This window comes from Aureobasidium pullulans (assembly GCF_000721785.1).
Source record: "Aureobasidium pullulans EXF-150 unplaced genomic scaffold scaffold_14, whole genome shotgun sequence".
Taxonomy (NCBI): Eukaryota; Fungi; Ascomycota; class Dothideomycetes; order Dothideales; family Saccotheciaceae; genus Aureobasidium; species Aureobasidium pullulans.
In genome coordinates, this window is record NW_021941034.1 from 316,639 (window position 1) to 344,185 (window position 27,547).

The 27,547-nt window shown below is 49.3% G+C and overlaps 13 protein-coding genes across 13 annotated transcripts; 4 read left to right on the plus strand and 9 right to left on the minus strand.

The window, feature by feature from the left end:
- Positions 1-459: 459 nt before the first annotated feature.
- M438DRAFT_357050 (barwin-like endoglucanase) lies at positions 460-1,240 on the minus strand (the record flags this gene model as incomplete). The annotated part of the gene is made up of 2 exons (XM_029907142.1): positions 460-873; positions 929-1,240. The coding sequence occupies 2 exons, from the start codon at positions 1,238-1,240 to the stop codon at positions 460-462; spliced, it is 726 nt and encodes a 241-aa protein (XP_029758688.1).
- Positions 1,241-1,562: 322 nt separating this feature from the next.
- On the minus strand, positions 1,563-3,386 carry M438DRAFT_53039 (uncharacterized protein). Its single transcript, XM_029910160.1, has one exon. It carries the CDS (start codon positions 3,174-3,176, stop codon positions 1,857-1,859), a length of 1,320 nt encoding a protein of 439 aa, XP_029758689.1. The 5' UTR covers positions 3,177-3,386; the 3' UTR covers positions 1,563-1,856.
- On the minus strand, positions 3,276-5,052 carry M438DRAFT_53024 (uncharacterized protein). The gene is made up of 2 exons (XM_029910159.1): positions 3,798-5,052; positions 3,276-3,733 (listed from the first exon to the last, which is right to left on the minus strand). The coding sequence occupies exons 1-2, from the start codon at positions 4,989-4,991 to the stop codon at positions 3,335-3,337; spliced, it is 1,593 nt and encodes a 530-aa protein (XP_029758690.1). The 5' UTR covers positions 4,992-5,052; the 3' UTR covers positions 3,276-3,334.
- Positions 5,053-5,568: 516 nt separating this feature from the next.
- M438DRAFT_337025 (arad-like aldolase/epimerase) lies at positions 5,569-6,387 on the plus strand (the record flags this gene model as incomplete). Its single annotated transcript, XM_029903946.1, has 1 exon — positions 5,569-6,387. One exon carries the CDS (start codon positions 5,569-5,571, stop codon positions 6,385-6,387), a length of 819 nt encoding a protein of 272 aa, XP_029758691.1.
- M438DRAFT_322564 (DUF336-domain-containing protein) lies at positions 6,367-7,431 on the minus strand. The gene is made up of 3 exons (XM_029902969.1): positions 7,113-7,431; positions 6,799-7,048; positions 6,367-6,746 (listed from the first exon to the last, which is right to left on the minus strand). Exons 1-3 carry the CDS (start codon positions 7,170-7,172, stop codon positions 6,583-6,585), a joined length of 474 nt encoding a protein of 157 aa, XP_029758692.1. The 5' UTR covers positions 7,173-7,431; the 3' UTR covers positions 6,367-6,582.
- Positions 7,432-7,991: 560 nt separating this feature from the next.
- On the minus strand, positions 7,992-9,293 carry M438DRAFT_277475 (uncharacterized protein; the record flags this gene model as incomplete). The annotated part of the gene is made up of 4 exons (XM_029900934.1): positions 7,992-8,747; positions 8,804-8,975; positions 9,027-9,185; positions 9,235-9,293. 4 exons carry the CDS (start codon positions 9,291-9,293, stop codon positions 7,992-7,994), a joined length of 1,146 nt encoding a protein of 381 aa, XP_029758693.1.
- Positions 9,294-9,420: 127 nt separating this feature from the next.
- On the plus strand, positions 9,421-9,821 carry M438DRAFT_53054 (uncharacterized protein). Its single transcript, XM_029910161.1, has one exon. It carries the CDS (start codon positions 9,548-9,550, stop codon positions 9,776-9,778), a length of 231 nt encoding a protein of 76 aa, XP_029758694.1. The 5' UTR covers positions 9,421-9,547; the 3' UTR covers positions 9,779-9,821.
- A 2,095-nt stretch (positions 9,822-11,916) lies between these two features.
- On the minus strand, positions 11,917-13,190 carry M438DRAFT_367008 (heme-dependent catalase). The gene is made up of 2 exons (XM_029907925.1): positions 13,004-13,190; positions 11,917-12,948 (listed from the first exon to the last, which is right to left on the minus strand). Exons 1-2 carry the CDS (start codon positions 13,098-13,100, stop codon positions 12,071-12,073), a joined length of 975 nt encoding a protein of 324 aa, XP_029758695.1. The 5' UTR covers positions 13,101-13,190; the 3' UTR covers positions 11,917-12,070.
- A 2,056-nt stretch (positions 13,191-15,246) lies between these two features.
- M438DRAFT_347279 (alpha/beta-hydrolase) lies at positions 15,247-16,909 on the minus strand. Its single transcript, XM_029905864.1, has one exon. The coding sequence runs from the start codon at positions 16,485-16,487 to the stop codon at positions 15,378-15,380; it is 1,110 nt and encodes a 369-aa protein (XP_029758696.1). The 5' UTR covers positions 16,488-16,909; the 3' UTR covers positions 15,247-15,377.
- Positions 16,910-17,375: 466 nt separating this feature from the next.
- Positions 17,376-20,129, plus strand: M438DRAFT_277787 (purine and uridine phosphorylase; the record flags this gene model as incomplete). The annotated part of the gene is made up of 3 exons (XM_029900948.1): positions 17,376-17,843; positions 18,048-18,396; positions 18,541-20,129. Coding segments are annotated over 3 exons (2,406 nt in total), but the record flags the coding sequence as incomplete, so codon positions are not given.
- An 828-nt stretch (positions 20,130-20,957) lies between these two features.
- M438DRAFT_260216 (ankyrin) lies at positions 20,958-21,212 on the plus strand (the record flags this gene model as incomplete). Its single annotated transcript, XM_029899763.1, has 1 exon — positions 20,958-21,212. A coding segment is annotated over one exon (255 nt), but the record flags the coding sequence as incomplete, so codon positions are not given.
- A 1,275-nt stretch (positions 21,213-22,487) lies between these two features.
- Positions 22,488-23,987, minus strand: M438DRAFT_367011 (uncharacterized protein; the record flags this gene model as incomplete). The annotated part of the gene is made up of 3 exons (XM_029907926.1): positions 22,488-22,726; positions 22,782-23,011; positions 23,607-23,987. 3 exons carry the CDS (start codon positions 23,985-23,987, stop codon positions 22,510-22,512), a joined length of 828 nt encoding a protein of 275 aa, XP_029758699.1. The 3' UTR covers positions 22,488-22,509.
- Positions 23,988-24,677: 690 nt separating this feature from the next.
- M438DRAFT_277802 (uncharacterized protein) lies at positions 24,678-26,463 on the minus strand (the record flags this gene model as incomplete). Its single annotated transcript, XM_029900951.1, has 2 exons — positions 24,678-25,958; positions 26,011-26,463. 2 exons carry the CDS (start codon positions 26,461-26,463, stop codon positions 24,678-24,680), a joined length of 1,734 nt encoding a protein of 577 aa, XP_029758700.1.
- Between the last annotated feature and the right edge of the window lie 1,084 nt (positions 26,464-27,547).

A 27,547-nucleotide genomic window follows, 5' to 3' on the forward strand; every position in this document is an offset into this window, starting at 1 on the left:
CGCTTGGGTTGAAGTTGAAACAAAAGTCCGGATGAGTTCGGCCGAGTTTAGAGTGGAAGTCGCCAATGAGCTCTTTCCATTTATAACGACACGCTGCAAATCGAGCTTCGACTTTTGCCATGCTTTCGATAGCTGACTGTTAGAGAGGAGCAACGACATCAATCATCACCTCAGGCTAAGATCAAAACGAACAACGGCATGCCGAGAATTTCCACCAGTGGAAACGGACGAAATATGGTAGAAAGGTTGAGATGTTCAAATGCTGCCGGCCTGGGCATCGATCTTGAATTGGCTTCATATCAAATGCGCCTAGAGTTTGAGATATACCCAAGACCCGCCTTTCCTTGCTTGCTAACAATAAACAAAACAAAGCCTCGCCGTTGCACGAAGCATTCTCTCACGTCACCCAACCAGCCTCTCGCTCCCAATCACCATAAATTCACCCAACGAGTAAGAATTCTAAGCCTTGTAGTTGACAGTGCTCTTGGTGGTCTTACCAGAGGACATGTCGACATCCTTGACGATGACAGTGTCACCCTTCTCGGAAGTGGCTCTGACCCAAGCAGTCTTGGTGCCAGTACCGCCGGTGATCTCGAAGAAGTTGTTGACGTTTCTGGTGGTGGACTTCCAGGTCTTACCGCTGTCGCCACTGACCTCGAGCTTGAAGGTACGCAGACGAGCGTTCATGACGGTGGCAGCAAACCAATATTGAGAGCTTCCGCCGTGCATCTTGATCTGAAGACCATCGGTGATGGGGCAAGGAACGAACTCCCACTCAATGGGGATCTCGCCGAGGTTCTTGTTGGCGATCTTGGAGAACATGTTGGGCGACATGTCCAAGTGGTTCTTGTCACCACCGGTCTTGTTGGTAACCTGACGAAGAAGATCAGTTAAATGCTCACGATAAATGTCCAGTCGAAAGTCTTACCATGGCAATTTTCTTAGCACCGCCCTTGTAGGTAATGGAGACACAGCCACCACAGTTCTGACCGTTGTTCCAGATAGTCTCAGAAACGCAAGTAGAGCCGGCAATGGAGGAGGGAAGGACGTAGTCGGTGAAAGCGCAAGCGCCTTGTTGCCAGCAAGCTTCCTCGCCACAGCTCATGCCATACCAGGTACCCTTGCCAGAGTTCAAAGATCTCTCGAAAATGGCAGGGTTGGGAGAGGTGGCAGGGGCAGCAAGTGCCAAAGGTGCAAGCACCAGAGCGGCCAGCGCAGTGGAAGAAGTAGAGAAGAACATCTTGTATAGAAGAAGAACGAGTGACTGAAGTTGAGAATGTAGATGTAGAAAAGAAAGTGGGTTGAACGTGAAGATCTGCAAATGAAAGCAGTCTCTTGGTTCTTATAGCTGATGGAGATGTAAAATTACGCGCTCGAGAAGGATGATCTTGGCCAGATTATCTGCAAGGTTCAAGTGCGCTTGCAGATTGCTGGTTTGACCATGGTACAACCTGCAATCTTCGAATGCATTGACATCAGACCTATTAGGTGACGGGTGTGTGAACTCCTGGTAAACCTGAAACCTGACTTATCGCGTCAGCATCATTCTCGTGTGGGTACCATGTAGAGCTTTTCGTGTGGCCAAATTCAAAGCCACGACCAATAATAAGAATGGTTTGACATCCGCAAATCCAAGTGATGCTCATTCGGCCTTCGATGATGACAAACCAGACCCGCTTGTGGATAGATGCGCAACTTGCTACATCCTGAGATGTTCAGGACCATCCTGTCATGATTGTATCTGTGTTCATACACAGATTTAACAAAACACAAGCAAGGAGACTGGGTGTCGCTAGAGCGGATGCGGATTGGATTGATGTGTTGCAGCAGTCTGTACCATTGAGCAGACTCCGAGACTACTCCAGCATAAGTGTCCCGGCGTGTGCAGTTGAGTCTCGCATCCAAACTCCAGTCACTGCAATCAGGTCTTTCAAGCGAGCATCGATTTCTGGCCCTCGCAAAGTCACAACGCCAACAACTCGAAGGCTTCGCGCTGCGTATTCGAATGTGAGACCGCCGAGCACCAGGATTTCGAGTTTCAGCGTGTCTCTCAGCGCTGTCCAGAAATCAACAATGCCACCTTCCGCTGTACCATCATGACCAAAGATATGGACATCTAGCAGCTCCAAACGTCTCAGTGCTCTTACATGAGCTGGGAACCAATGCTGCTGTATCACCATGTCCACGTCACACCTTCTCAAGACGATATTTTCAGAACCACTGTGCGGTGTATTGGTAAAATCGCCGTATGGGAACAGATAGATATTGGGGGTTGAGCCAGATGCCATCCCTATGGTCATAATCGAATGATTGACGAGCAACATGCTTCGATCACTTCGAAGTACCATTAACGAATCGTGCCAAGGACCCTGTAACTCTGCTGGATCTGAGCAGAGCTTTACGACGAGGTCGATCGCTGGCATGAGTGTATGGTCCGAGTGGACCAGTAATCTGACCACCTGGTTAAAGCCACTGTCCCAAGCTATTGGGGTGGCCTCGCCATGGCCCCTTCCAAAATCGAAGAGCAGACCATCCCCGCTGCACCCAGAGGAGTGCATGGCTATTCCTAAAGCTTCCAGTGTGAGCTTCGGCTGACGGGATCCAACTATCGACAGATTCAAATCCCCATAGAGCTCGCCAAACCCGTATGCTCTGCGGTGAACGTGTCGTACCAGATGCCCATCGAGACGGCCATTTCTTCTTGGAGGGTTCTCAGACCTCAGGAAGCGGTCTTCAACCACATCGTCGAAAAGTCTCAGTACTACCCTGCCCCCATGGGCTTTCAGGTTTGTGAGAGCTTCGATCAAGAGTTGTATGTGCAAGTCAGCCTTCTCAAAGCGAGATTGTGTCACAGCAGCATGATGAGCAGCGTCGTATTGCGTATCCTCAGATCCTTCGGGACAGCCCTTAAATTCCGCATTGATGCGGTATGTGCCTACGCTGACGGATTTGAGGCATCGTCCAAGGACAGGATGTGCAGTAAGCTCGACCAATCCCTTCAAGCTGAAAGGCGAAATAATGAACCGACGATTGGTAAGGCGAGCGAGCCCAAATGGTCGTGTGGCTGCATTGTTCATGGTCTTGTTGGTCAAACGCAAATTTGCCAAATCATTCGAATTTGCTGTTGCTGCAAAAAGATCCAATATTTCAGGCGGAAGCAATATAGCAGTAGGCATCTGTGGCTGTTCCAATGCTGGCGACGTGAATATCGAATAAGTCGTAAGTATAAGAAGACGGCTGGGAAATCAGAGCGCGGTGTGAGCATGAGCTCTGCCAAATGTAGTACAGGAGCGGCATCATATAACCATCGAATGAACGCCGAGAGGATCCCGGATCAGCGTACAAAACAGGTTATGAGGAAATTGAGCTGCCTTGCAACACTCCACAAAGTCAAGTCCCCGCTCTCGAACGTGGCGTCCTCGAACATCAGGCAACGGCCGAGGGGCCTTGCGCTCATAATTGAGTACGTCAAGGCTTCCAAGAAGCGCAAGACTTGTAATAGCTGAGATTTTAGAGGTAAAGCGCTGTTCTGCCAGTCCCTTTGGTTTTGACATAAGAAGCGTAGACTTTCCACACCCATTAGGATCTTATCACAATCAATCGTTCGATTGCTCGTAGTCGCGGTGATCACCGTCATCATCTCCACTCGCGCCCTCGTCCTCCCACTCATCCTCCCCCTCGTATTCGTAGTCGTGATGTTCGCCGTCGTCGTTCCCATCATCGTGACCGTTATGTTCGTGAACTTCGTCATCCTCGAATCGTCGCAGCTTTGTATTCTGAATTTGGACCCACCTGATCAAACCACTGAGCAGAGCGACAACCTGTCCACAGCCGAAAAATGGTTGATAGCCATGATCCTCACGGAACATCTCAAGGGCGCTATGCTTGTTAGAAAATGCGAATCTTTCAAAATCGATCGTGTACAAAGCGAGGTCGTCCCGGAGAACAAGGAATAGATCGACTGCATCGTCGGGCTCATAGTCGTGGAAAACGATTTGGTGTAATGTCAGATGTCGCAAGCTTCTGGCATGCGTCTTCAACAATCCGAACACTGATCTGTCAATCTCGCAATCTGAAAGTGTTATTTGGTGAAACTGTCCATGATAACAGGCATCGAAAAGCGGACCGAAGATACCAGGTTCCAATTGCGGGAAAATCGAGTCTTCGTATTCCTCTATGGAAACACGAATCAGGCGCAAATGACTGTTTTCGTTACGAATTTCAAGATGATGCTTGTTTCTGATTTTGTCTTTCCCGCTGGTGAGCGTCACCGTCAGGTCTTTAGGGGACTTCAAACAACCACACTTCTGGATGGAAAGATTGTAGAGTAATGAGTAGAGTCCAGAGTGTAGAGAGACGGCTTCACGATCATTCGGATCCCATTTGACATCGACTGAGACTCCACTGGGTGCATGGTCCGAATTCAGGCTTGCTTCAATCAGACTTACGAGAGTCTGAGCTACTTGCGTATTCCCGCACTTGAGGACATCGATAGGGCCGTATAGTTCGTCATAGCCATAACCGCGACGAACGACCTCATTGTCGGGCGCAAGATGAACGATGTCTTCGAATGCTCCAAGCATGGGCATTACGCCATGGTCGCGCAAGTTCGCAAAAGCCTGGGCCAGAAGATTGAGATGCGAGCCAGTTTGTTCGAACCGAAATTGTATGAGGGCTGCAGCATTTGCATGATTGATATCGAGGTGAGGTTGCGTGTTCACCAAGTGCTTCTTCAATCGATATGAGCCAATGTTAACGGACTCAACACATGGACCGAATATCGGATGAGCTGTGAGATCCACTAGACCTTGCAAGCTGTAGGGCGATATAATAAAACGAGGATGGCGAAGGTTCGCAAGCCCGAAAAGCCTGCTCGACACGGCGCACCATTGTTTGCTGACGAGGCGTAGGTTTGCCAGGTCGGTAGGATCAGCAGCCACGGCAATCATTTGAATTATCTCGGTCGGGCATGACGAGATGCTCACTACCATATTGCTGAATGATCATGTAGAGGTACGATGTACTGATAGGTTGATGGGTGGATGAATGTACAGGAGTCTTCATCCTCATGCTGCCAAGACATTCGTCCAGTGAAGTTAGATGACCCCACTTTTTCTCGGAGCTATTCACCAACCTCCTCAAACAGCAAAAGCGATCCCAACCAGTACATTCTGATGAGCGACCACTCTCGGATTCGCATTCATTGATTCTGTTCTCGTTATTATGCGAGTTTCTAAAGACAGTCCAATTCGGGGAAGCATGTGTCGAGAGTAGAAAGCGATTTCCAAGGCTGCTTACTATGTGTCTCGGAGGATAGCGAATATGCCGACGACTGAGTCACATGAAGGAAGAATACAGCTGCATACTCGTGCTGCATCAGGTGGCTAATTTTGGCCACTGCTATCACTGTAGTACAGTTCCCAACAGTCGCTGCGATGTCTGCATAAACCGATCAACAACACTGCGGAACTAAGAAGCAAATCCAGACGAGAGGGTATAAGTACAGTCCTCAACTTCCGTTTGGAGAATACTCTCATCTATAAGATTTGAACATTTCACTGCTCAAACATGTCGTCAACTGATATTGCCCAGTTCTGGTGCTCTGTTGTCACAGCGAACCATGTTCTCGACTACTTCTCGCTGGTCACCGGTTATGGCCATTTTTCTGCTCGTAATCCTCTTACGAACACGACCTTCTTTCACAACATAGTCGATACGCCAGGCACCATCACGTCCAGTTCCAACTTCATCGAATTCAACGTCTACAATGGAGCGCCTGTTGCCAGCAACTCTACATCGATATCGCCCTATTCTGAGATGTGGATCCATCAAGCCATCTATAAAAGATATCCGAGCATCAACGCTGTGGTACACAGCCACTCAAGAGCAGTCTTGCCGTTTGCAAACACTGGTGTCCCTTTAGTGCCTCAGTTACATCTAGACGGTGTGCTCGGCGACCAGGTCCCTGTCTTCGACATAGCAGAATATTATCGTCCCAACGAGACACACGACTTTCTGGTCAACCTTCCACATCTAGGTGCAGCATTGGCAGACACTTTTTCTACTCCTGAGAACAACGCCACCAAGAAGAACTCGGTCCCTGACTACCCTGTGGTATTGCAGAGGGCGCATGGACTTTCGGCTGCAGCAGTGAGCATAGAACAAGCAGTGTTCACAGCCTGGTCTGCACAGGATGCAGCAAACATCGCCACGGAGACCCTGAATGTGCTGAGTGCCTATCAAGGAAGTGCTGCGAGATTGACGAAATTCACCGAGCAAGAGCTGGAAGGTAGCATGGCTTTGGGACGAATTGGATATATCAAGGATTGGCCTTGGTTCGTCGACCAAGTGAGAAGAAGAGGGAATTACAGGAACGACGCATGTTGATGGTGATTCGTATTCATGATTCGATAGTTGTCTGTGCTTCTATCCCTATAGCCTGTAGGTGCTGTGGCTGTGGCTCATCCTGATTTCTGGGCTGCTGTTCGGCCAGAAGGAAATTATTTGCTGATCAATCCGAGTGCTTTCCCATAACGCCTATGCTAGAGCATGCTGTTTCTCTTTGCGGTCATGATCAAAAGTCTACTCCGACGACTTGGTCAACCAGTCGACGCCAGCCTGTGCGACTTGAAGATCCTCGTCGGGACTGCCTCCGCTAACGCCGATCGAGCCAAGCAGGAAATCGTCCTTGTAAAGAGGCAGGCTGCCACCAAAGACGACCAAGCCGCCGTTAGTCTCCTGAATGCCTGGTGGATTGTGAGCATGTGATTGACAATACAAGATCAACAATCAACCTACCGTAGAAAGGAGCTCCAGGCTGTGCAAGATCATAGACAACTCCGCTGGGCAAACCGTTGAAGAGGACGGTAGTGCGGGCCTTCTTGATACTCAGGTCGATGCTTCCAGGGTAGGCATTGTCCATGCGCAAGAATGCAACAAGGAGGCCGGAGGGATCAACAATTGCAATGTTCTGAGGGGTGACAGTCTCGGCGTACTTTGCAGCGGCGTTCAGCACACCCTGTGCTTGAGCAGCGGAGATGACATGGCGCTACAGAAGGAGTGACATCGTTAGGATCGATGGAAGAACCGCCGAGATAATGCTCCTCACTAACCTGTGCTGGCGTGGAGCCGATTCTGTTGGTAGATGCTTGGTCGCCGTGTGTAGAACTCATGGTGTGATGGAATGGTATGAAGAACGTCTTGGTGTCTCTGATGTACGGGCTTATAATGATTGATATGTGGGAGATACGCGAAAAGTAGGGTTCGCAAATGACCCCGACATGGAACCTTGGACTTAAGCTTACTTGCGCCTCACAGCTCCGCTCACTATTGACTTTCACGGCTCACTTCTTTTAGAGTCGGTATGGCTTCACTCGCGAGTCACACTTGCAGCTCTTACCAAAGTTGGTATCAACTTGTTGTGTCGTGAAGGTCACTGCGCTGGAACCAAATTCGCTCACCGTCTTCAAAGCGTCAGGTAGATCTCAACCGGCCCCTTCCGACTTCGGGAAAACGCGAACGACCCACCGATCGACAGCTAAACTTCATACGCGACCGTGCTTCAACGTGCGTAGGCGACGACCGAGTCAAGCGTCGACCCCTGAAATCTGGAACGCCATTTTGTTGGACCGCGACCTCGGTTCTTTGTAAGAACAGGATTTGACTCTTGTCACTGGATAACCTTGTTGTCGATTCATGAAATCTTGCACTCTATCTGACGTTTGACACTCTACGTACGCAACGTGGAAGGTCTTTACTGATCCTTCGCGTTGGAATTAAGCGAGCGAGCCAGCCAGCCAGCCAAATTCAACGACGTGGATACATGATCAATCGGAAGCAAGTTTTATCCGGCATTGCCGAGGGCAAATATGGTAGTGACAAATGGAGGGTATAATATTCATGAATACATAATAAGAAAATCTGTCTGGCTCAGACTCTGTGTTGGGTAAATTTGTATGGAAGAAGTGAAAAGAAGTGAATGTCCAGTGATCTTAAACGGCTTCACCAGCCCTGTTTAGGTCCTTCAGGGGAATTTGTGACTCGTCCGAGAGACGATGCTGGTTGTGCATCTTGTTGAAAGGGTTGTTTGAGCTGTATTGAGGTGCGCCGTGGTTGTTGTAATTGTTCTCGGCAGATGTCCTTGAAGAAGTCTTGTCCAAGTCGTCGTTGTGGTTCTCGCTGTCTGAGTCTCCGACGAAGATCTGAACTTCTGTTTGACGCTGGATTCCCTTCATGTCTTCTCTATTGATGTTGTCATTTTGCGTATGACCGATATGTGCCGTGTTCTTCGCTCCATTGACTGTCTCGCGATCGTTGAAGGTGCGTTGAGGGTGTGATCTGCTGTCTGGGAAGGGTGTTCCGGAGGATGAGTGTTGACGGACATCGATCTCAGATGTGGTCGCGACCTTGACGATGAGATCGGCCATGGACATCTCGATATATAGCTTGACCATGTATGCGACAGGGTGGAACTGAATGTAGACTACCTGGTTTGGTAATGCCATCAGACCGAGCAGCATGACATCCATGCAGATAGATAGTATGCCGAGACGAGTATAGTAGCCGATCAAGGGCTTGTATTTGCGCAGTCCATGGTGCTTGACCAGACGAGCATCGACGACGTGGATGAAGTACCAGTTGAGGCCTGCATCGACAAGGCAGATGATGACCTTCGAGACACGATCCCAGTACTTATTGATGTCGACGTAGACCTGACTTGGTGGTTTGGTCATGTGCGCTGGAATCCACTGAAGTTCTGAATTAGCACATGTGCGCAAGACTTATGTGATGAACCCAGGCTTACAATGCACATGACGAAGATGTTGACCAATGAAATGAAGATGGCGGTAGCCCACTTGAGCTTGGATGCCATCGTTCTTCGCTCAACGATGATGGCAATGCGGTTGATGATGATCTGAAGCAACAACTGCACTTCAAAGACATAGCAGAACAGAATGAAGAACAGCACAACAGGCCTGCCAGGTTGTCAGCATGAGATGGAAGATGGAGCGCGAGATATCACGTACTCTGCCTCGAGTACTCCGTTCAAGAAAAGCCATCCCAGAATACCGATCAAGAGGTTGGCAAGAATTTCTCCCCAGATCATGTAGATAAAAGCACTACGGTGAGGTGACTTGTTCTGCTTTGTCTGCTTGACGGCCCTCCATACTGTGAGAGTTCCGAATCTGAAGCTCCGTCAGTCTGTGTTGGCCATGGCTAGTAGATAAGTCTTACCCTAAAGTGAACCCTGCTGCCGCAGCAGCGAGTTGCAAGTCACCCGATGAGGTAGACATGGGGGGCACCTGAAAGAGCGTGGATGCAACGGAAAAGACAGAAAGGCAAAAAGGTTACGCAGGACAAAAGAACATGGGTATATAGGGTCCAGATCGGAACAGGCTGGTAGGTGGTAAGGGCACACCTGTAGGTCTATGTACGTGAGTCCAGAGGTAGCTTAATAAAGAAAATTCATTTACTCGGGGAGTTCTGCCGTTTGTTAGGTCTTCTCCAAGACTGGTCAGAGCATCATCATCAAAGAGGGTCCCGCTCGATGCAGGGCGTAAGTGCACCAGTGTCTGCCGCTTGTATGGCAACTGTCGACTGGAGCTTTGACCGCCGGTCAAGAGGAAAGATGGCGGACGGTAGGAAAGCGAGAGTTGTGCGAGCGCAGTCACTAATCCTAATCGCGGTAGCCTGGTCGCAGAGCTGGTGTGAGCGTTGCACGTGGCTCTGCTTTCCGATAACTTGGAAGGTTCGCCTAGAGAGATCCGGGGTGCACTAGGTGGATCTCCAGTTTGATGAGACCTTGAATACGAATGCCGTGCTTACCTCGGAGGAGTTCACAAGGCCAGTTTGAGTTACTGAAGTTCAGCAAGCCGTTACACAAGCGCTTGTCCTACTCATGTGGAAGGGTTGATCTCGACGGGCATGAACCATAACATAGCTGCCGATTTGACCTCCCGACGACTCTTTCAAGATGAGACACCAGGGCTTTTGACCTTTGAGGAAGGTGCGTACGACGACAGCAAAGCTGAGCAAAGGTCGATTTCGGCTCGTGGGGTTGAGGCTTGGCAAAGCTGTGCTCCTTGCAAAAGGGCTGGGCGGAACACATACTTGCTTCTTATCAGCATCGTTTTGAGTCTTTCTTCCAACGATATATGGTGCGCCTATCTGACAGCACGTTGACCGTCTTTCGTTGATTATGGAGATTCTCGTTTCTATCGTACCCATGGGCTCCGGCATGTCGCATGCCCGAGGTTCTCCGCCATCCTCTACTCGTAGAACAAGTGGCTGTGAGGCGTGAGTGGCAGAATTTTGAGTCTGCACATGAAACGAGAGCGGCCGTTTCCCACGTTCGCCCGTAACCTAACTCTAGATTCAGTCAAGCAGGGTCTAAATGTTCGCAAAGAGCTAGGTAAACTCTCGGCGATGTCATTCGTCAGCCACCTCTTTGGGGTCTTGTATCGCAAGATCTGTTGTATCAACCCGAATTTACTTAGGATCTCGAGCGATACGACAGGTACGTGTTATACGGTTGTAAATAGGTAACATCACTGGAAGTCTTATGAGTTGATGAAATGCCTCTAAGTGGAGACGTTGGCTATTCATCAAGCCTCGTGGCAACCGTCTTGACTCGGAAGTGACCCCGAAACAATAACTCCAGTCTACGAAAGACAGGACTGCCGTTTCTGCTAACGATCCATATAGATCCTCTCGGCATTCACGGCACCTTCTTCGATCAGTGGAAAGAATCACCAATTCCGCCAGATAATGGTTGAACGCAGCGAGTCAGGAGCAGTGAGATGTGTGCCGCTTAAGCGTAACCTCACGTCAAGACATCCCGCTGCCACAGTTTCCCAACAGCAACACCAGGAATTTTGGTCTAAGGCATTAATGGACGGTCAGTCAAATCCTGAGACTGGGTCTCTTGGAAGTGCCGACACGTGCGACTGTATCTTACGGATTCATTGTCAACTCCTGGCAGTAGGTCTCGAAGCTAAAACATGATATATCCCTTCGAGTGGGTCTTCGTGAACGAGCAATGAGGCTGAGCCTGAAAACAAGCATTTGTCAATCACATCCACTAAAACGTTCGACCGGTAGCGAACAAGCCGTTCGCGATGGAGTCAGTGAACTTTATCATGTCTACGACTTCATGAGTCAATACTTTGGGCCATCACAAGCCCTACTAACCATAACGATGGGTCAACAAGCATTCAGCATCGTGGAGACGGACCGCGCAGATCTTTACCCTCGAATATCTGCTCAACCATCTCCCTCGTCCGAGTTTCAGCCCAAAGACTGACAACACCAGATTCTTGTTTCTACATCTCCCGAGGAACAACTCAGCTTCTGACAGCCAATTCTGGTAATTTGCGGACCCTCACAAGTCTCACCCAGCCCTGAATATCTTCCAAACGATTCATGAACACGGCAGTTGATATTACCTTAAGCACTTGACGATCGCAAAACTTCCGGTTTTGGTGCCTGTTATCATGCCCTAACTATAGACACTCTGACATGATAGACAAGAGGTTATCATTACCAGTCAGCTCGTCTGTCCACCATGCAATTAGAGACAAGGCTTGTCTGTCACGGCACTTTTTCGACCCTGCCGAATCAAACACAAGCAACTATTGCAAGAAAAGCCACAGCCGTTAGGAAACACAGCAGTCAACAAGCCGCCTGGCAGAGAAGATACAACGAGTGGACACAATGCATTGCATTGTCATCTGAACGAACCTAGGAATATAGACACTTACTAAATCTCCCTCCATCCTTTGGTTGACCATAAACCCCGAAGTCGGCCATCCGATCGCTACCGCAAGTCCATGAAGATACCTTCGGTGTTTGTATACTGATATGGCACTGTTCCATCAGGGCTCAAAAGGTTTCGAGAAGATGAACGGATCTCTAGACCACGTCTCTATTCACTTTAGGGCCCTCACAGAGTGTATAATTTCGAGATCTATCCAAGTCCTGCGCAATAGTCCGCTCAAGTCACCCTTGGAGCATTCTCTTTTTCTGATGAACATCGATCGTATGAGAGCTATCCAGCTGCCCATCCCGATAATTATTTAACCGCCTGCTGGACTTCCTCCTGGATATGTTCTCTCCTGATCCTGCCACTGATGAGGTAGACCGCCGTCCTCACCTCCAACAAAGGATCTTCACTGACCCCGACACCTTCCATGTATCTCGGGATGGGGTCGTAGATGATCCTCTTCTGTTCACGTCCTGCAGGTTCACCTTCATCCATCTCCCAAAGACGATCAATAACAATCTCTCCCATTTCGGCAAACTCATTCGTCTCCGGCCATACCTTGGTCGAGTCATTGACTTCATCTCCTTCCTCGGCCAGTTGTGCCATAAGTCTGTACTTGATGGGCTTGTTGTGCGAAAGCCTATACTCCAAATCATCAAATTGGTAATTCTTTCCTTGCTTCGCAGCATCAGCTTTACTGTGCTTCATCACACCCTGCCACGGCACGATTCTCCAACGGAAATATCTCTCTTTCCCCTCATCATTGACGAACTTGTACGCGTGGATGGAATGCCATTGCTCGGTAGCAAAAGAGTATGAATGCGCCGGCGACTGGTTTTCCATAAAATATCTCGCATGGGGGTATTTGTCTAGGAATTCCTCCATCTTGTCATCACGCATGGCTTTGAATTGGTCCAGGAAGCCTTCGCCTGTACTGACGACGAAGCCGTATGCGTTGTTGGTTATAATGTCGTAGTGGGTGTGACCGTCTTCCGAAAGCACGAATCTGATGGCAAAACCGCGAGAGCCATTTTCGCCATTGTCGGGCAAGTTCTTGAATCCCGTGTCGGTGCTGTAGCGCATGATTAGGGGAGTGGAGGGTTGGGTGAATATTGGCGCTTTGGAGAGTTTGGAGGCATCCTTGTGAGGTGTGAAGTATCCTTTGACGAGTTGGCCTTTGGCGTGGACTGGGTTCTTCGTCAGCAACGCAGGTCACGCATTCAATCGAGCGACTAGAATCACCTGGTCTGTAATTCTTTGGCGTGTCGAAAGTCGCACGGATGGTCTCGACGAGCTCGTCAGAGAGCTTGAGAAGCTGTTTATCTTCAGGAAGAGGCATCTTGAGCAGATCGAGATTTTTGGTACGCGACACCCTCGACGCAGAAGAGGTTGCTTCTCATATAGCTCTCCCCGGATCATCCGGTATCTTACCCCTCATCATCGTTATGATATCAACGCATAGTTTAGAAGGAGTTAAACTCCGCCCAGGCGTCATTTCCTGAACGTTATGATGATGGATTTGAGATGTCGAAAGTCAATTGTGGTCAGCAACGTCAACGACCGGCGCATGAGTGTTATACCATGAATTTCAAGAATCAAGCACGTACGGCCACAGTCAGCTGAAAACTGGGCATCCCGTCCGCTCTGCCATACATAAGCAGTTGAACGGCAGATTAGTACTACGGTGGGTGACCACGTGGGAATCCCTGCTGCTGTACGTTTTGCTCTTTTTGCTCCTCTATCACATCAGTTGTATAGCGCCTCGGACATGAGGACATCGAAGCCTTTTTTTTTTTCATATTTGAATTGAGCCAGTCGTAGAAAAGTAACAGTGATTTGAATGCTAAAGAGGGTATCTAGAGAAAAAAAGGTAAAAACATGCATCGCATAGACGAAACCGAAAATCATCTTTTCCAACCTTTCACCGACTCTGAAAAGAGTGAGAGGGTGAATTGAAAAGCCATAAGAGTAGCCCACCGGCAATACTGGCAACAATCCATCTACATTCTCTTCAACAGCATGGGCAACTTCTTGCTAAAAACAACATCAGCATTTCTCCCACACAAGAGCACACCAGAACAAAAGAAGCACTTACAGCACCTTGGGCGCAATAGTCATGATACGCTTTACGAGTTTCTGATTCATGGCTCGGTTTTTGGCATCGTTGTTAGGATCGTTGAATCTTTGACCGCCAAACTTGTGCTCGAGTTTATCAAGGACTGTGAGGTTGGAGAAAACATTCCGTCAGTCTTTGTTGTTTGGTTGCTGGGATTTTTTTTTGGGGGATTGGGTTATAGGTGTTTGACGCACTTTTGCAAATCATGTCGGGGCCTTTGCCTGCGGCGCCGGTTCTCTGACCTTGCATGCCTGCGTTGTTCATGCCGGCTGTGGAGTTCGTGTTTGCGTGGTCTTCGTTTGTTGTATTATGGATGGATGTTGGATCGAGAGAGATGTTCGCCGGAAACTGGTTATTATTCGCTATTCGGGGGAAATTATTTCTTTGTTTGCGTCGAAGTAAAGTCTGCGTGAATCAGGAAATCGAGTGTTCTTTATGGCAGACGACCTTTGGAAATGCTGATGGCCGATCACAAAGAAACTAGTGAAGTGTGAGTGGACTGCAAGCTGTTTGGTTATCCATGTTCGATTCACATTTTAGAGTTTGAGTTTTCGGGGGTTGGTAAATTCGATCGGTCTAGACCTTATCAGGTGTCGGAGGCAACACCGTAGACATTTGCCTCCATTCCATCCATTTGTATCGCCAGCAAAGCAACAAGTGATGATTTTTATGAGGAATTGGCAATCAATAACGAAGCCTCAGACACTATGAGAGTCATTCTCGAGGGATTTCAGATTTGCAGAGCGACGTTGTTTATCATCATGTAGCTTATCTCCATGCGCGGAGATGCGGACGGCTAGAAGTCTGGCATTGTGCTATGCTCTCACTCTACTCTATGGGGCAAGGAGATAGAAAAGCCAGTGGCGTGATTATTACCGATGGGTGACTTGAGATGCAGCCTCGGAGTAAAAGCCGACTATGATGAGGGCAAGCAAGACTCAATCGCTTGGTGGTCTTTCTCGAAAAAGACGGGATGAGTGAAGGATGACAAAGATTAGGTTGACCACTCGTCGAACTCCCGACCTCCATGTTTACCTGTCGCTTTGATTGATTCCGCATCTCGTAGAGTATTCGTGAATCTACTGCTACTGCCTGGTGGAGCGACGTAGAATGTAATCTAGTCGGAGCGATGTGCGAAGACAGCTATTAAACCCAACAGTCGCAGAGCTGCCTCAAGTTCGTGCTCTGTCAATGCGCTCGAAAATATTCGTCGAGGAGCTTTTATCGTGGGATGGTTGGTCGAGGAGAACGCACATGTCTTCGTGTTTTGCACCTATACTCTTTTTGCTTCCAAGAGTACTTTAGCACGCGAGCAGGGAGTGAAGATCAATCAGTGGCATTGTGGAAGTCCGGAGTCACGCGTTCTCAGAGCTTGGAGAAATGTATTTGGGTTTGTTCTATAGCGCTAAGGTAAGAAGAAGCAAACTATACCCTTTTTTCGGACAAGACCTCTGACACGAACGTGTTGAAGCCGGATGATTATTGAATGCTGGCTCTAGACTAGATGAACAACCAACCGACAACACCAAGAAGGCCACCAAGGAACCATTGTTGTTGACCGACAGCATTGATCTCTCCAGCACTAGATGTCGAGGCAGCAGCCGAGCTGGTCGACGATGTACTAGATGCCGGCGGCGTTCCTGACGACGAACTTGTGGCAGTCGATGTTGTGTTGACGGCATCCAACGTCCATTTGTTGAAGAAGTCAAGGAGGAGCGGTGTCGCGTCGAATGAGCTTCCATTAGCTAGAGAAGGCCAGTAGTGACCGAGGCCGTGCACGCGTAGATGAGTGTTGAAGCCTGGGTATGTTTCGTTGCCGTACTCGTACTGTACCACGTTCTTGTGATAGAGTGAAGTCGACGTGTTGGAAGTGCCAAAGCCGTTGCGGTCTGACCATTGTGTCATGAAGTACGGAAGGTTGGGTAGACAGCGATCGCGACGAGGTCCGCCGTCGTAAGGGATCGTTTCATCAGCATCGCCGTGTGTCGTGAAGATAGGGATCGGTCGACTGGCATTGCAAGGAATGGGTACAGTCGCAGCATTGCAGTCGGCATCGCTGTTTCCCTGATAGTAGGCGCCCGATATGCCTCCGAACGCCGCGAAGGTGCGCGAAGCCTCAGGATGGCAAGCCAGGATATTCGCAGAGAAGGCACCGCCATTTGATTTTCCTGCAGCATAGATCTTGTTCGTGTCCAGGCAATAGGTACTGGAGAGATCGGCCAGGAGTTGCAAAGTGAAGCTGACATCGTCGTATCCCACAGCCTCCGGGTCGCCTTGCCATTGCATGTCTATTCCCTGTGGATATACCACGATGAAATTTGGGTTCAGTGTTTCATTGGACATTCCAGAAATCTCCTCTTCCTCCTGCCAGATCCGTGTTCGGCCATGGAATGAGAAGGCCAGAGGTGTTGATTCATCACTGTCGTAGGATGTCGGGATGTGTAGGCCATATTCACGGACTGTTCCACCGGAGGTTGTGAATTTCAGAGAATTGGTCTGGTTGGCACCTCCGCGGTCTATCCGTGCAGGCAAGGATTTCCCGCACCCTGAAGTGGCAGCAGAATGAGCTCCGATGGCGAGTGCCCCACCGAGAAAGAAAGCAGTTTTCATGACTTTTGATGTTATTTCTTTCCAAGAGTGTTTTGGGTTGAGATTGTTATAACTCAATGTCGGAAGTTTGCGCCTGAAATGTGGAAAGTCAAATTACGATAGTGAGGATGCCGCGGAGTCCGCAGGCTAGTGTTTGTATGTGATGGCTACCTGTTGATAGATTGTTCCTGTTACGCAGAAGTGCCGTTGATCCGTTTCCTGCGAGTTGTTTCTCGAGATGCGACACCTGAGGTAGGAATACGAACAAGGCTGAGAGCAGGAACGCGCGGTCTTGGACAAGAACAAGGATGGGAATTGTTCAACCTTTATCTAACAACATTAGGACTCCACTTGGTGCTACGACCAGTGACGTTCTCAGTCCTTGACCAAGACTCTCACAATAAACATATCGTACTGATAGTTGCACCGACCGGATGAGTGCGGTGGACGAGTGCAATGTCTGAGTGAGGCAGGAACGATGGGAGATCTCATGCATGGTAAAACTTCGGCCAAACTGATGGGTCGCAATCCCGCGGAGCAAATGACACAATCCAAACAGTGCTCATCATGTCAAGGGTCGTCCTTGCTGAGTGGTTGTACAGATACCGATGAACTGCCTTGACCACTTCATCATATATCATCCATACAGCCCTTTGAATCGCTGTCATCTCAACATGTATGCGAGCCGATGTACGGGTATGTTCGAACGTGATTCGTCAGGCATCATGCAACATGCAAGCCTCCAGTGCCAGGCCGGTCGACGCGTGACTGCCTGGCGAGGCTGACACTGATACCCATGCAGATGGTCGTTGCATTTGTTCACTCCGATATGATGATTTTCGCGAGAGACTAAAGTTGTCCAAAAACGAAACGAACCACGTTCCTCTCGAGCCGATGCGTTAATCCACAATGTGCCCTGCGACACGAGCCGAATTCGAGGTCGCAATCATCTGTGCCTTGCCGCTGGAAGCCAGTGCTGTCCTGGATCTTTTCGATGAGCATTACGATGACGATGGCGATATCTATGGCAGACAAGAGGGGGACTCAAATGCATACTCGACTGGACGAATTGGTCAACATGACATTGTTCTAGCGCATATGCCGGGTATGGGCAAGTCCAGCGCAGCCAGCGTGGCCTCCGGTCTTCGATCGAGTTTCACAGGAGTCAAAATCGCACTCATCGTCGGTGTTTGTGGCGGTGTGCCCGTCTCGTCGCCAGATGAGCCCATCATCCTTGGTGATGTTATCATCAGCAATTCAGTCATCCAGTCCGACTTTGGCAGTCAATATCCGGGCCATTTCGAAAGAAAGAGTACCGTCAAAGACACCCTTGGCCGACCGAACACAGACATCAGGGCGCTTCTCAACAAGCTGGAGGTTCGTCGTGTCCGTGAGAAGTTGGGAGACAAGATTCTCCAAAACCTGTTCAAGCTACGTGAGAAGAACGACACAGCCTGCTACCCGGGCGTGAATCAAGACAGGCTATTTGCGGCCACACACCGTCACATGCATCGCGAAGAATCTCCCTCGCGAGATTGCCTCTGTCTAAAGGCTCACTGTCATAGTGATCCTGTTTGTAAGCAGGCATCGGAATCCAGCTGCGATGCGCTTGGATGCAACAGCCTTGCAATTATGGACAATCCAGCTCGGCTCAAGCGTCTTGACGCGGAAAATCCTCCTCCTCTGGTACATATCGGCATCGTTGGTTCAGCAGATACTGTCATGAAGTCTGGTGAACATCGCGACCACATTGCTCAGAGAGACAACATCATCGCCTTCGAGATGGAGGGCGCTGGTGTCTGGGACAATCTACCATGTGTCATCATCAAGGGCGTCTGCGATTATGCAGATAGCCACAAGAACAAGCGGTGGCAAGGGTATGCCGCTGCAACGGCCGCATCAGCAGCAAAATCATTCCTCGACTACTGGAGTCCGAAACAGTGTTTCATAGAACTAGGAAGGACCTCGCATGGGAAGCGGTCATATTCGCCTAGTGGTGCCAATGAGAACTCGAAAAGAGCTCGCTATGATCCGTTACTGGACAGACAGAATCTAGCGTCGACCTCCAACGGAGCTCAAGCTGATGTTGGAGCGCAATCAGACTCGGCAACCACAGTCTCTGACATGCGACAACTCAAGTTGGATGCCCTCAACTTTGAGCAGCTGGATGCGCGTCATGCCACTATCAAGAAGACACACACTGGAACATGCAAGTGGCTGTTCAGCAAATCTGAATATTTAGATTGGCAAGATGAACAAAAGCTCGATGAGCACCACGGCTTTCTATGGATCAAAGGAAAACCCGGTGCCGGAAAATCTGCAATCATGAAATTTGCATATGCTGACGCGGAGGCGAAAGCGAAAGCAACAGACTCTGCGGTCATTTCATACTTCTTCAACGCCAGAGGTGAACATTTAGAAAAGTCCACGTGTGGGATGTACCGATCTTTGTTGTTTCAGCTGCTCAACGAGGTGCCACGACTCCAAACGGTGCTTGACGCGAACAAGTCAAACCTGAAGGATATAATCTTGAATGTCGAAAGCCTACAATCGCTATTTCGCCAAGCCGTCGAAAGACTCGATGACACGCACTTGACTTGCTTTGTCGATGCGCTCGATGAGTGCGAGAACAGCGAGGACCAAGTGCGAGAGATGGTCAACTTCTTCGAGGAACTAGGAGAGCATACTGTCGAAAACAGGATCCGGTTCCTGGTGTGCTTCTCCAGCCGGCATTACCCCCATATCACAATCAACAAAAGTGTCGAATTGATACTGGAAGTCCAGCCGGGTCATGTAGAAGATATTACAAAATACATTCAGTCAAATCTCAAAGCTGGAAAGAGCGAACGTGTAGAGAAACTCAAGATCGAAGTTCAAGAGAAATCACAAGGTATCTTCCTTTGGGTTGTACTGGTTGTGCCTATGCTTCAAAAGGCATGGAATCGTGGCAAAGTGGAAACCCTCAAACAGTGTCTGCACGACATCCCAGAAGATCTCAACAAACTGTTCAAGGATATTTTGTGCAGGGATACAGAAGACATGGAAGGATTAGTGCTCTGCTTGAAATGGATCTTATATGCAGGTCGGCCACTGCAACCTGAGGAGCTTCACTTCGCCATCTTGTCTGGGACCAACCCCGAGTTGTTGACGCCTTGGGACTCCGTGGATCTCACGTTAGGAGATATCAGCAGGTCCATTCTAAGCTCATCCAAAGGCCTTGCAGAACCTACGAAAACCAAAGTTCCAACAGTTCAATTCATCCATGAATCCGTGCGAGACTTCCTTCTCAAAGAGAATGGACTTGCGCTGATCCAGGACCATATCCACAACACTTCAGCGGGATCTGCTCATGATCATCTCAAGCAATGTTGTCAAAACTACATAAACATTGCCGCCATTGGCCAGAGCGAAGAATCTCAGAGTGAGGATATAGCAAGGTTTCCATTTCTCGAGTATTCCATTCGGCACATTTTCAAACATGCTGAGCTTGCAGCCAGTCACATGGTATCGCAAGAAACGTTCCTGACAAATTTCGCTATCGATTCATGGATCATCCTTCATGACATTGTCGAGAAACACAAGATACGTCGCTACGGTCCTCAGACGAGCTTACTCTACGTTCTGGTAGAGCAAAGTACACTGCATCTATGCCAAACTGAGATCTGTAGAAGCCAAAAGTCAATCAACACCGAGGGCGACGGACGCTACGCTTTTCCTATCATAGCAGCTGCAGCTACTGGCAATCAGCAAATCCTGGAGCTTCTCATTCAGAATGACGCCGATGTCAATACTAAATGCAGAGAGTATGGTAATGCTCTCTGCGCGGCTATAGAAAAGGGCCAAACTTCTGTCGTCGACACTCTGGTGAACCTTGGACTCTCCGCCCAATTTCAATCACGATCGCGCTGGCATAATCTGCTTTTACAAGCCGTACGAAAGTCTAGAATCCAAATAGTCAGATTGCTTTTGAGTAACCACCCCTTGTGGCTAGATTTCATACTTCGCCAATCGGATCTAGTTCGAGACGTTTTCAAGAGTGAAAACGCGGAAATGGTCGAAACATTTCTCGGCTTTTTCCAAGATGTACATTATCATGAAGATGCACTAAGAATAGCCTCAGGACTCGGCAAACACTCCATTGTGCTTGCGCTGCTCGAATCTGGTGCAAATGCCGATGCATGTAGCCATGTACTTCCATCTGCTGCTGATCATGGTCACAAGGAGATCGTACGTCTGCTGCTTGATAGAATCGTGAACGCTGATGCCTCTTGTGAATACGTGGTCACCGCAATTCGCGCTGCCTCTAATCATGGTTATGAAACCATCGTTCGTATGCTACTCGATCGTGGTGGAGATGTCAATACATTCCGCAAAGCTTATGACACAGCGCTTCAGACTGCTTCTGTCAATGGCCAAGAGCACGTTGTTCGCATGCTAATTGATCATGGTGTGGATGTCAATGGATCTGGTTTTGACCACGGCGCTGCACTTCGGGCTGCTTCAACAAATGGCCGCGAGACCATCGTCCGTATGTTACTCGATGGTGGCGCGGATGTTAACGCACTGAGCGAATCTCACGGCACAGCGCTTCAGGCTGCTTCTGTCAGTCGCCACGAGAACGTCGTTCGTATGTTACTCGATCGTGGCGCGAAAATTAACGCACGAAGTGGATATTACAACGACACAGCGCTTTATGCTGCTTCTGAAAATGGTCATGAGGCCATCCTCCGTTTATTGCTTGATCATGGCGCAGATGTTAACGCACCAAGCGGATATGACGACAACACAGCGCTCTATGCTGCTGCTGGACATAACCATAAGACCATCGTCCGTTTGTTGCTAGATCATGGTGCAGATGTGGATAATCCCCTGTATTCACCACGTAAGCCTTTACATGCTGCTTTGCTTATGGGGTATCCAGAGACCGTAAGCCTTCTCCTCGAATACGGCGCAGATATGGATACGTCCTCAAAGTCTTACCCGAATGCTCTGATGGCAGCGGAGGCTTGTATCGACGAACAGAAGCGTGCTGTGTGCAAACAAATGTTGCTCGACGAGAAGAGGAAACGACAACGGGGACCAAACTTCATGGGAAGGGATATACTCTGGTAGCCCAAGATACTTAATAACACATTTCAATTTTCTGGTCTATCATATGCTTTCCTTCAGAACAGACACAGTCATTCCCAAGCCCTCAGACCCACCTCGCCGCTATATTTCGCAGTCATATCTATCCTTACCGAAAACACATCCGACCATGTATATCCAACTAGCCGAGCGAAGTTCCGAATAACAATCACCAAAACCATAGCATTTACGTGAAGACCCCAAAGCCACCACGCAGAAATCCCTCATGTCGAAAATATGACGGGTTTGCTTTCCAAGACGTCAAGTTCTTCATAGTAGCGACCCTGAGCATTAGATCTTTCCAAACACATACGGTTGGTCGTTGTTTCGGACTCGATGAGATGTAGTTGCTCGCTCAGGCAAATTGTAGCCACATCCATGTAGACTTGATTCTCTCGACTTCAATTACGACGTCGAAAAGACGTCGTTAAATCGGCTTGAGCAACAGCTACCTCAATCACAGCTAAAAGACAAGACGCAAGAACTCAAAGAGGTTGATTCCGTGTAGTCATGTGCTCAAGATAGATGCGGCTTCTGGGGGTTGACGGTCAGGTTTGTGATCATACAACGTCGTCGGATAGAGTAGATACGACTGAGCTAATCTTCACAGCAATGACATCCATGAGTGATGATGGTGAAGCAGGGCGAGTTGAATGATAAGCATCGTCGTAGTCATGATTTTAGGCGATAAGGCGTGTGAGAAGAATATACAAGTATCAGTCTTAGTGGTGGCAGGATAAGTCAGGAGTTTGCAATGGGTAGATTGGAGTCGTAGAAGCCTAGGAAGTAAGGTTTTCTATCGATATGATAGTACTCGACGTCTTAACGGATTAGAGACCATTTTTCCACTTCTACCCATCTTTCCCCATTTTGTGCACCCCTTGACAGAAGATCTATGAAGTACTATCGCATTGCATCACATCAAGAACATATATTTGTTGAAGCTGAAGAAGGTCTTGACATTGATGATGTTTGCGCCCTGGGCGGTACCGTAAAACCTTGCACCGGCACATCCTGCGACGGCGGTCCCGTGGCCGACCTTGTCTTTGAAGCACTCACCATCTGTATCGACATAGCACTTGTGAAAATTTCTGGCTCGTCCTTGGAAGAGACGATGTTCGACATCTACACCGCTGTCGATGATGTAGATGTTGACGCCCTTGCCCACCTCCAACGGTATTGTTGTACTTGACCTGAGTTGCGGGTCCCGAGTCCCGGATGTTATCCAGTTTTTGGCCCGCGGACAAGGCTTGTAAGTGCCATGGTGCCTTTGGCCATTCTGCCGGGAACCAGGGTTGCGAGTCTCGCTGTTGTATCGTCGAGTTCTGACGTTCAGAGGGGACGAGCTGCTTGATCATTTCCCATGGCTCGTGTTCGTCGATGGCTTCGACCTTGGGATTGCTGCGGATCTTGTATAGCTAGTGGCACCAACACAGGTCAGCAATAGACTCTGGAAAGGATCGAAGATACACGTATTCATTCGCTTGTGATGTTGCTAGCATAGTATGAATCGGCATATTCGAACCACTTAAACGAAGTCGACTTATCGGCTTCCAGATTTCTCCCAATGGTCTTGAAATGGTCGCGGTAGCCAACGTCCTTGCAAATAGTGACGATGTATGTGTCCGGTCTGCAGTCGCTGGATGTTGCTCTGAACAGAGGCGCTAGGCTACCCTTGCTTCTTTGGTTGATGGGTATCACCAAGTACCACTTGATCCAATCAAGCGTCGTCTCGGATCATCCAGTTGTGTCTCGAGTGACTTGAATGAGATTGTGAGACTCAGAGATGTCGGTCCTCGCAGTGATCCTGAAGCTATCTTGGATAATTCAGAGCTCTTTCTTCTCTCCTCTAAAAGTCGAGGATTCAGACTTGTCGTCTTCTGATGTCCCAGCAGAAGCTCGCCTCTCGTCCTCTAAGTGCATAACAGTTTCGCGTGGATCAACCGGGCTCGCATCGTAACACTGCCTTCTTTCCTCTTCCGAATACGCTGGGTCTTGGCATAGATCAACTACATCCATTTGAAACCAGTACCCCTCTTCGATCTCCTCGACTCCCGGATCTCGACGAAGGATGTCGATTGAATCTGCTGAGACTTTATGGACGGAATAGGCGCCATCGCCATGCCACATCATCCGCCATTCCTTGACTGGATCGTCAACGTGGAGGGTTCTCGAAATGTAGGAAAGGTGGGAGGCGGGTTCGTATCCTTCACGTAGCATGACCAGATATTTGTCTTTGATCTTGCCGCAGGTTGAGCTCCCGACTGGGCAAGTCTCGATCAATGGGGCGACGTAAGTGGCATTGTCGCTTGAGATGGCTGTCGCCGATGATGCGGACGCAAAGGCTGCGAAAATGGTGACAACGACGATGAGAAAGTTCGTCCAGGGTTGCATAACGAGAGAGATAGGGAGAGAGATCAGAAGTGGCCAGATGAAGAAGACCTTTCGTGGTAGTGGGTATTTGGAGGACCCCCTCGACTTTGAGGAAATCAGGCGGACACAAGACACGCCGAAACGTGGCTTGAGAGCGAAAATCGAGTCAGATGTTGCAATGAGTCATGGACGACGAAACAACTGTCGCTCTGGAAGACTTTTGGATGTCTATGCTTATGAAATTCATAGACATGCCTCTTAACTCTAGACTTAGTGCTCTCTAAGGGTCTCTTACTAGCCTATAACTAAGAAGATTCTCTAGAAAATATATAAGGTTTATAATAGGTATATTAGAGTCGCGGTAGTCTTTTAAGTAGAGGAAGTAAGGTTTTCTATAGTTATGAACAGTACTCGAGGTCTTGTCGAATCAGACACCACTTTTTCCACTACTAACCCGTCTTTCTTCCCTTTGTGCACTCCCTAACAGAAGATCTATAAAGTGTCATCGCATCTCATCGCATCACATTAGAAACAAATACGAGAATTCAGACGAGGAAGAAGAAGTTGTATGTAAACCGGGGCAACTGTATTTACAATCATAAAGCCCCGTATCCAAAGGACCAAAGGATATGACGACCGATAAAAAAGGGGGTATGTACAAGAATGGTAAGTAGGTTATAAACAATGATGGCGATCCCAGGAAATTCGGATCTACAAGCGGCTGTACTTGTGCGAATAGCTGTTCGATCTCCTTCTCCATTTGGGGAGCACGCGCTCGCCCTTTCTAAAGCGCCGTACGGCCCAGAAACCGGTGATGACGCCAAAGACGCCGCCGAGTGGGAGTAATACGCTCCAGACGCTCTTCGCTGTTGTTGGGTCTTCGGTTGCGACTTCGGAGTATGCAAGGATGTTCCCTTCGTCGTCGGAAGCAGCAACGCGATATTGCGTTCTCGAATTTGTATCGGGGAGGACGAATGACGTCTCGAAAGCAATCTTGTCGACTACATCGACATCCGCAAAGGGTGCATTGGTATAGGAGTCGGCAGATTGCAGTGTCCAGGTTGCGACTTCGGTGGCGCCGCTCCATGATGCGTAAAGCCGTCCAGCCTGAATTTTGGCTCTCGGGGCCTCAACGGGCGCGCCGACCCAATCGGCCTTGAGAGAGCGGTAGGAAGTTACACGACCGTAGTGCGAGATGTACTGTGCGCCGTAATGAGCTTCGCAGATCAATGTGCCGTCAATGTCGAATTCCGAAAAGACGGGCGAATGGCCCCAGCCGACAAAGACGGTGTTTGTTGAGGGAAGGACCTGAACGGAGCCCTGAGAGGCAGCGCGAGTGTGTCGGTCCGAGATGTATTTATGCAGGAGTTGTGCTGTGTAGTCGGTCGTGTTGATCTGGATCATGCGGGCGGTAGAGTAGGATGCGTCGAGGTGGAGAGGACCGGCGTCGCTGTTATCGAAGACGGTGAGGGTGCCTTGGTCCTGATCCAGCCAGCGACCATCGTGCTGCCAGCTGAAGCTTGTTGCTTCGCCGGACGAGATGTCTGTGAAGTTGTTTCTTGTTCCTCCAAGAGTCCACACGACGTCGCCAGTGGTGCCGTTGACTTTGATTAGGGAGTTTAGGTGACGAGATGAAATAAGGTAATCGCCATGGTCGTCTTTTTCGACGCTGTTGATGTGGAACCAGTCGAAGGGGATTGACTCCCAGTATCCGGCCAGCGGATGTGTGTAGAATGAGTCCATGATGGAGAAGTGATCGAGGGCATTCCATTGGAACAGCAGCTTGCCCGTCTCGATGTCAACCTCCTGGAACAGATTGTTGTTGACCCAGCCATCCGCTGGCCTTCTCATGGCCGTCATGTCGGTTTGTGTTACATTATAGATCGTGATAAGCGCCGAGCCATCTTTTGTAATGGTGAACTCGTGGAGATCGCCCTGGAGGCCTTCGCCGACGGCTGATACTTGGTATCTCTCTTGGTAGGAAGAGTCGAGCTGGAGGTGGGTTAGTCTAGCGCGATGATGGTGTATTGTTGATGATGCTCACCATATAGTAGTTTCCATAGCCAAAGCTGGATCCTCGGTGACCGGCCCAGAAGGTAAGGTATTTTTCACCTTTGTATTCCTGGACCTTCAAGTTCATGGCCTGGCCATACTGATCTGTCTGCCATACCAGGTTTCCCCTAGCATCCAGGATCATTGGGCCAGGGTGTTCGACCGATTTGCCCTGTGGGGAAATAAAGATGAAGCCATTGTCGCATTTGTCGTCCCATCGTACTTGTTGAAGGTCTGGAGATGTCAAGTTGTGGGAGACATAATTCCGCTGTGGGTAACCGCCGTAGACGGCAAGGTCAAAGAATGTGGATTCCAAGGAAGGAAAGATCCAGCCGACGACAGGAAGCACGAGCTGGTGGACCGCGAGTAATGCCGCGAGGAAACCAGCCACAGCGGCAATCAGCAGACCGGCCAAACGCAGGTGCTTGCAGAGTTGTTGTAACATGTTTCCAAGAGAGCGACGTTGCTGGAGTCCACAAGACTCCGCTGAAGGAGTTTTGAAAGAAAGGGCGTGGGAAAGGAGGAGGTTATTTGCTTCTCTCAATGTCCCGAACAAACAACCCCGTGCACAGCCCTGATACATTGGGGAAAGTAGATCTTATAGATTCGTAACGTAGCGACTGCCAAGTTTGCGGCGCCCTTCAGGGCTGGGCGGAGAAAGGGCCATAGAGCGCCGTGTCACCGTATGAGAGTCCGCGTACAGAAGCGTATTCCGAGATAAGCTGCGACTTGTCCAATTGCATGTCTTGCGGATGACATGGCTGGCTGTTTACCAGCGGTTGATCTTACACAGAAATTGTGGATTTCCCTGGCTGGCGGCAGTTACTTTTGACTTTGGCATCCATCGCCTCAAAACTCGTGGTCCGCATGTGGCTTCCTCGTTCATGACTCTGCTTGTTTTTAGCCGGCAACCTTGACTTTGACAACCACGACTCTCGCAATGCTGTCCGAGACGTCGCTGACACCTGTTTCCATGCTTCATCTCTTCAAGCATCTTTCTGCGACACTCATGGGACTCTGCAGCTTGTCTCAGGTCCACGGTCCACCAGCCCCATTTGCTCCTCGAAAAGGGTGGATATCGAAATCTCGGCAAAAGCTACCCCAAGCCACGCCTCTGCCAAGGCCATCTCCACGCGTTGAGCTCACTGGGGAGCTGGAGTTTGACGACTTGGCTTTCCAGTCAAGAGTGATAGTCACACACCAGGGTTCAATCGACGTGACATGCGACCAATCGAACATGTTTCCTCATGCGATTGCACCATCGAAGGATTGCTATTGGTACATTGTGGCTGCCATAGCACTTGCGATTGGGAGGAACATTTCTCAGTCACTCGCAAACTTCTCGCTTCGGGCAAGTCCGCTATGACGCGCGCGGGCTGGCAGATTGAGGCTGTGTAAAAATCTCAAGCAGGTGAAGGTTGGTTGAAAGTTGAAACCGACCCGTTTGTGTTGATCGTGGAGGCACCTCCAAAGTCCCACCTCCGTCAGCGGTCACTCCTCACGCCGATGTCCGTTTTCACCGGATTTTT